Source organism: Watersipora subatra, chromosome 1, assembly GCF_963576615.1.
Source record: "Watersipora subatra chromosome 1, tzWatSuba1.1, whole genome shotgun sequence".
NCBI lineage: Eukaryota > Metazoa > Bryozoa > Gymnolaemata > Cheilostomatida > Watersiporidae > Watersipora > Watersipora subatra.
Genome location: NC_088708.1, coordinates 16,718,129 through 16,726,520, shown reverse-complemented (window position 1 = coordinate 16,726,520; position 8,392 = coordinate 16,718,129). Strand labels below are relative to the sequence as shown.

General features: G+C 35.2%; 1 protein-coding gene across 1 annotated transcript; it reads left to right on the top strand.

Annotated features, from left to right (window-relative positions):
- The first annotated feature begins 441 nt into the window (after window positions 1-441).
- On the top strand, window positions 442-8,273 carry LOC137385927 (translation initiation factor eIF2B subunit gamma-like). The gene is made up of 11 exons (XM_068072547.1): window positions 442-628; window positions 2,173-2,327; window positions 2,425-2,606; window positions 2,878-3,040; window positions 3,362-3,563; window positions 4,301-4,377; window positions 4,736-4,917; window positions 5,004-5,075; window positions 5,445-5,593; window positions 7,772-7,869; window positions 8,011-8,273. The coding sequence occupies exons 2-11, from the start codon at window positions 2,180-2,182 to the stop codon at window positions 8,058-8,060; spliced, it is 1,323 nt and encodes a 440-aa protein (XP_067928648.1). The 5' UTR covers window positions 442-628; window positions 2,173-2,179; the 3' UTR covers window positions 8,061-8,273.
- Window positions 8,274-8,392: the final 119 nt, after the last annotated feature.

The window sequence follows — 8,392 nt, the reverse complement described above, 5'->3', positions numbered from 1 at the left end:
AGGCAAAGGCGTAACGACCAAGCGAAAGCCTTGGATCTAGAGTAATTGAGCCTACTACAAGCCAAGATTGTTGTACGGTAACCTTTCATGAACTCGATTCGAAGAGAGGCAACTAAGATACAGATTTGTCTACTCTTCGAACAAACGGTCGCAAAATATTGCAGGCTTACCATTTCGAGCCATGTTGATTCATTCACACGTATAAAGATTTATCGTTCATGTACAATTTTGGCCATTCAAATCAATACATATAACGTAAAACAAAATGTAGATGGCAACTTTTGCTGATTAAAAATCGACTAAAATGAATGCCGTATATTTCATTTTCTGAACTATTTCTGAACTATTTCGTTTTACTCGGCTCAAGAGGTCTTGGGACCTAATTTATCCAGATCCAGATCCAGATGAACACTTCCTGTTATAAATTACTTGTGTTATCAAAGTAATGTTTATCTGACACTATCTGCAACCTTTTTATAAATTTGCTGTGACATATTAAAAGCGTAGTAAAAGCATTCTGTTCAATATTCGGTTTTTTTGCCATGCTTTTAAATGTTGTCTTTAACATAACCTTCTCCAACCGTTTGCTTAACAGCCATGATGCCATCGATTAATTATAAGGAAAATTGTGAGTTTGCAAACGCTTTGTGTGATTTTTGCGCGAGTTCTTCTTATAGATGTTTGTGCAAAGTGTACCGTGTACTGGCTTACAATTGGGGAAACAGTCCCAACATCGACAAGTCCGAACCTAGACAAGCTGTTGGTTTATGTGGTATATAGTAGAGCATAAATAGCCGAGCCGCATGTGTCAGTGAGTTCTAAATCAATCTGTCAAAAACGTAATCTAGTTGGTAGGTTCGTCAGCAGGATGCAAAAGAACGCTCAATTGTCTTTTTAGTTGAAAGCAAGTTCGATGCGGCTAGAGGTCAGCATTTGCAAAAGTGTAGTGCAGTAGAATGCAGCTGACTCAATGTGATGAAGCGCTATAGTTGTTTCTAATTTGAAAAAGCACTAATGACTAAATGTGCTGTTCTTTTAGTTGGAGAGTCGAATTCAAAAGCAAGTTATTTTTTATGTGACCAACGTTTAGACAATGTTGATTCACATCCATATCTTGGTATCGTGTTGCAAAATAACCTGAAATGGGAAATTCACTATGTAAAAATAATAAGCAAAGCTAATAGAACATTACATATGCTAAGGAGAGTTTTAAAGCATGCTGACACAAAAACTCGGCAGATTGCTTATTTTTCTTTGGTGAGGCCACTTTTAGAGTACGATTGCACGGTATGGGACCCGTTTATGAAAAAAGATATCAAAAGATTTGAGAAAATACAGAACACCGCTTTAGGGTTCATTTTTAAACTAAAGGGGCAAGTCAGTTTTACAGAAATAAGAACAAATACAGGGGTCGAGAGTTTAGCTAAACGGTGAAAAGATATTAGCTGTGCATTTTATTTAAAAGCAGTGGAAAGGAACTTTACGGTCCCTGATTTTAAAAATACTATCAAGCACCACAACACTCGACAGAAAGCAGGTCTGTTTGTGCCAACAATCCGGACAAATGCGTTTTTTAATTCTTTTTGGCCGAGAACAACTCGAGACCTGAGAGGTTTTTAGTAAAGAATTTTTGTAATAAAAGAGTTCCCACGCCTTTCCTTCTTTCTAGAAGGGTGTAGTGGGAAAATTTTAGATTAGATTAGACTATTTAGTGTTTGTGACTTTAAGCATGCGACTTGTCACTGCAATGTGTTATAAGCTTAAGCTCAAAATGACTTTATTTTTTAGAAATCATACTATTTTAGGCACTATAGGAACAAAGCTAAACTTTCGCGGGTGTAAATGAATTGAAAACATTAAATGATGCGTGAAGCATAGACGATATTTTGTGTATGACGACTGAAAACATATATGAAAAAGTTAATTAGCCTGTTTAGCGATTATTCTCTTAGCAATTCTTCATATTATTTTTGTTGGTATCTCTACATTTCCAACGGACACACTCACTTATACCGGATGGTTTCCCAACACACTTGGATGTGTAATATGTTGGTGAACGTTTTGGATGACCAAAGTGTGCCAATATAAGAAATTAAACACATCAAGCGCATCACACTTTTATTTAAATTTTGCTTGAAATAAAGGCTACTAACAGATATATTAATGTTGCAGTTCAAAAATGGATTTTCAGCCTGTGCTGATGGCAGCTGGCCGAGGGAGTCGTCTTACCCCTCTTTCTGACAATATCTCAAAATGTTTGCTGCCGATTGGAAATATTCCTATGCTCTGGTTTCCTCTCAGATCATTTGATCTGGCAGGTTTCAATGGTAAGCACGATTTTGCATTTTACATCATTCGTCTACTTGTGGTAGTGATATTTTAGCAGTAGTTCAAAAATTGCTGATGAAACATTTTTACTTCTAGATATCCTTATTATTGTGTTGCAATCCTGGAAAAACAAAGTGCTACATGCTCTGGAACAAATGCAGAGGCGGGTGCCTTGGTCAACACCAGGATTTCGCTATAGTTTTCACACCATCACTGATGACTGTAATGAAGATGAAGGAACTGCCACTACCTTGCTAAAAATTCCAGAAACCAGAAAGGTTTGCAGGCAGTCTCAAGCAACTCTTGCTTGGTTTTTTTTTAAAAATTCAAAATTTCTCTACTCTTACCAACAAATTTCAGATAGTAAATTCTTATTTATCCGTTTTAAAAAAGTCATCTATTGTTCAAATTGTTATCTGATAATAAATAATATGAGTACGGTACTCCTTTGGGTATGCTTGTATAGTGACTCATCTAGTTAGCGCATAGGAGTTATTTTGAGGTAGAACAATTGATTGTTCTCTCCAATATTTGCTTGGCTAATCCTAGACAGACTTGTTGGTGATGAGCAGTGATCTAATAACTACAACCCCTCTGAAGGAGCTGATGCATCAACATTGCTTGCATCAGTCCACCCTGACCTGTCTGATGAAACAGCAAACCAAACCTGATGGTCCTATTCCGGGCTTGAAAACCAAGTCTATATCTAAAGGTGAAGGGTCAAGAATAGCAGGGTCTTAAATATCTTATTATTTTGTAAAGTATTATTATTCTATTGTTTTATTATTTTGTCAAGTGTTCAGCAAAAAGCTTTACAATTATTACGCAGGTAATTTTTTGTTTGTTATTGCAATTCATCATAAACAACTATAATGGAAATAATAATGGCTCTGCACACTGCAGAATGTAAAATATTTGAACATAAATGACAAATCTAAAATGGTTGTTCAAGGTTTTAACTACTGTAACAAAGATTATGAAAAGCTATGCTCTCTGATGGTTACCGCTGTTCTAATCTTATATTTCATTTCAGAGAGTGATATTATTGGTCTGGACACAGCCGACAGCAGACTTCTCTTTATATTCTCTGAAGCTGACCATGAGGACTCAATACCTGTAAAGCAGACCGTGTTGGAGAGACACCCGTGCGTGGATGTGACATCAAGACTGGAGGACTGTCATCTCTATTGTATATCAAAAACATCTGTCTTCAATGATGACGTGAAAGTTAGAGGGTAAGAAATATCCTATATCGTTCAGTACCATTTGCCCCATGTCAATTATAATATTATAACAGCCTTTGTAATACCTGTTTTTGCCGAAAACAATTTTTCTGCTTAAACGATTCATTGGTTAGAAGAAAGCTGTCTGATTTAGAATACATTCATTTGGTTGTTACTCGAGTTGATTTGATGCTGTTGATAAAATTAATGAGAATTTACTGTTGTTATTGCCATACTTACCTGTGCCAATAGGTCAACATTTGCTGTTGACCTATTGGCGCAATAAACTATTGCTGACAATAAACAGTTTATGTTAGTCTACTGTTAATTGGCCCTTAACACGCCAACTACCTCAGCGCAATTGGCAGAGTTGATGCATGAATAAATACCAATTGGTGTTAACTTGGTATTCCATTCCTTTCACCACATTTTTATATTTGCTTGCTGTAAATTCACAATTGAATGAATTTTCACTAGATTTTCGCTGCTTTGCATTAGAATCCTCGACTTACACACTAACTTTTTTGGAGAAATCTGTTGCTCCCCCATAGTATGATGTAAATATTTGATTGTGGAGTTGTGCCGAGTATGTTATGACGTGAGTTAGAGCGAGCCCTTTTCTACAGATAGGTATTTTTCTATAAACACTCTCGATCTTTTTTTCTATAACCTACCTCCGACACGTTCAACTTGCAGATGGCTGGCCAAAAAGAAAAACTGATAAGCCTTATTGTTGTGTTAATATTTAGTTGCAGTTCATTGCGATCAGAGCTGGTGCCCTACTTAGTTTCAAGACAATTTGAGTCCAGCAGACCTCAAAGAGAAGGTTCGTTTATACTCGCAGGATATTTTATGATTACTGTTGATTTTATTGTCACAGAAAAATATATATCTATTTGAAGTGACATACATGGGCACGCATAGCTACACATTGCGTGATGTATGGATTTAAATATTACTGTGACCGTTAGATTTTCCAATGTTATCAGTATACATAGTGAACTTGCCTAGCACACTTTTACCGGGGAGATCTTGGGTTGTATACCTTTGCGCTTCAAACGACAAACTCGCATTGGCATATTTCAATTTCACAATGTTTACCATTCGGTGTTTGTAATTTTGAATGCTTTATGTATGTCATTTGTATGAAGCAAACCATTGATGACTTGGCTTACACATTGCAGATTGTGTGGAAGAGCTCTCGATGGACCTAGTTACTAAGCTTTCCTCATGGACTGACCACACAGGTGATATGGATGGGCCATATCATGACAGCAACGTTAAATGTTACGTGAGATTAGCTGACCCAAACAGACTATGTCTCAGGGCCAATAGCTTACCAGACTATTATGAAGCAAACAAACAGGTTGGAGTATGGTCATTCAGTATCATCAATCACTTTTTGTTTCCAATCTCACTACAAGAATGGTCAGTGCCAAATTTCTTTTGTAGATTGGATCCTATGCAGAATATTTTGGCCTAACTAATTTCTATAAGCTGCCGAGTGAATTGAAGAGAAGTCAAGTAGGTTATGGTTATGTTGCTCGGGCGCCATTATCACAGCGCAATACAAACACTAGGGTTGACCGTAGGTCAGTGTGACATTTGTCTATAGGTGCTTTATATGAAATAGCTATTTTCCAGGAACACACAAGTGAGCTGCATATTGACCGATAAAAACTATTTTGTTGGTTATTATACTATTTTATTGAGAGTCATCCAGTTATTTTCAGGAAGTTTATCAAAGTCTTGAGATATACTGCAAAAAGTGTACTGGGCACCAAGAGAGTAGCTGATGAGATGCAATGCAAAATTCCCTCGAACAAACACGCGACATGTCAAACAATAGCACCAGCATTAGTGTGAAGCATTATTCTCTGATTCTATCCGCAGGCGGGCCAAGACAGTGCCATAGGCACCCAATTAAAGTTAGGAGAGAAGAGTGCTATTAAAAAATCGATCATCGGGAATGATTGTGAAATAGGAGCTCGGGTGAAGATAAATAACACCATCCTCATGAATAATGTGAAAATCAAGGATGGGTAAGCTGTTCAATCCTGTCACTTTATTTCTAGTCATATACATGTATATATCTATATGACTAGAAATAAAGTGACAGGATATGACTAGAATATTTCTAGTCACATATACATGTATATAGTAATATATATAGTAATATATATAGTAATATATATAGTAATATATATAGTAATATATATAGTAATATATATATAATATAGTAATATATATATAATATAGTAATATATATATAATATAGTAATATATATATAATATAGTAATATATATATAATATAGTAATATATATATAATATAGTAATATATATCTTATATCTTCTATATACATATTTTGCAAAGTATTTCTGTCATTCCAGCTATAGATATAGTGCACGCTGATTATTTTACCAATGCTGCCATGTTCAATTACTACATCGGGGGTCAAGGCCAATTCTTCTAATGCGGACAATTAAACAGTACCATATCTCATTTTTACATCTGTACCGGTATCGCGAGATACCAGTATTGTCGTATTCAAAGTTTTGATGGATAGCTTCTAGTGAAACAGTAACCTTCTTTATACACACACACTTCTATGCAAGAATTGTTATTATTAATTCAACATATTCAGGATTATTCTTTTGTTTTCTCAGCTCATATTAATTGTATCATTACCAAATCATGTTTTATTGTAATAGTAGCAAAGCGACTTAATTTAGCTATTACTTGCTAATTATTTCACATTTACATCTAAACCTTTTTATAGTTGTTTAATTTTTTTAATTTATTTGACCTGCACAAAACATTTTCCTCATGATATGAAGTTTAAAAGTTGTTTGACAAAGTTTGAAAACCTTTCCAGATTTAATTTTCTCTCTTAATTTATTTCAATTACACAAAACACTTTTTATGATATGTAGTTTAAAAGTTACAATGGCAAATTTTTTCATATGTTAAATAAATTTTTCTGTCAAATTTTCTGACCAAATACCTTTTTATTACCCGGGCAACGCCGGGTAGCACAGCTAGTAGAAATATATATAGTGTATATATCTATTTCTAGGCATACCCTAGGACACTTATATTTCGCTAGTATTTAGTTTTGTGAGTAGCATACAGAGGAAAATTTCGCTGCAACTTAATTTCGCAACTCTGATGAGTGCAAAAATATAATGTGAAAATAAATGCAGTGGAACAAACATAATTATATTCCTCAGGTTCAGTTCGCCGGTAAGAAGAAAAATTCAATTTGGGACTAGTTTGTAATTGTGAACCGCAGGTAGAATTGTATGGCCGAGATCGATAATGCAATTTGATCGCTTGCAGCCATTTGTTTCTTGGACTGCCTGTAGCATGGAATTTAATTACGCTGAAAATTTTAACGTTTTTGTCATAATTTAGCTTGTTTTTATATTAACGTATTTTAATTTTAACGATCAACGGTGTTGTGTATATTAATTTTAACGTTTTCCCAAACACTCAACTGCTGCTAATAATTGCCGAACATCTTTAATCTTTATTACAGTAATTACAAGTTGTACACAAATACATACATGATACAGCTGCTAGTAATACTACAGCTACAGATACTAGCACAGTGTGTAGTTATTATAACTTCTTCTCTTCCTTTTTTATTAGTGTTATTTATCAGAGCTAACTTTTTCTCTTCTGAATCATTACAAGTTATTGAAGAGGTGTCAGTGGTGAATCCAAACTTTTCCAGAGCCATGCTGCTTGCGTAGTACTGTGAGTGTCAGTGTGTCTTATTTTCTTTCAACACGCGGTGCTCACTGCATTGATTGATGTCCCCAACAAACAATAACGCTACTAATGCGTGTGCATTGACACCAAGTTCCTATCATAATTAATGGGAAAATAATCATGATATTTTTATAAAATAATAACGTAATAAATTTTGACAGTCAAATTATTTTGTTGCTTTATATCTTAACGATGCTATAGTGGTCGATAAAAACGTTAAAATAAATGTCATTATAAAATTCCATTCTACAGTATCAATGAACAAAGCTATTTAATTCCCCGTTTTCGCTCGTTCGTTAGGATAGTTTAGTTTCGCTCATAAAATTTTCGCGAGAGGATGACTCCGTGAAAACGCGAAAGTTAGATGAGGCGAATACATAAGTGTCCTCGGGTATATCATTCTTGCCTATCCGCCACTATATAGCTTTTTATTCATGTTTCAGTTCAGTTCTACAGACCTGCATCATATGTGAGGGTTCAACTGTAGAAGCCAAAACAGAACTAAAAGAGTGTATTGTCAGTGCCAAGGTGGCACAACCAGGCAAGTGCATGCGTAGCAAAAGTCATCAATCTAACTCTTAAGAATTCAGCTGTTTCATCATACACCATTTCAACATTTAGGGGGCTAGTTGCTGCCGAGTGCCTTTTCTAGATATTTAGTGATGCTGTTGCATGCTTGTAGGAAAGTACACTAATGAGGTGGTAGCTGATGATGATGAGTTTGCAGATTAGTGATATCAGACTACAACGAGGAACAACTCCAACCAAAATGCTGGCCTGCTTCAAACAACTGTCTTTTTTATGTTTTAAAGAAAGTTATATTGAACTAAACTGGTTAAATCACTCTCACTATGCATACCGCCTAACCCACTTCTTTACAGCTGTCTAGAACATCTCATTTGTTTCAATCACAAGATGCAAATACAATGAGAGTGACAAGAATAATTTAAACTACCCTTTCTATATACATACACGGGGTGCAACGGGTAGCGCATATCTAGAATCATGTGAACAATGGAAATAAATCAAGAGATTCTAGACCAATTGTCTGTTAGGAATTGAAC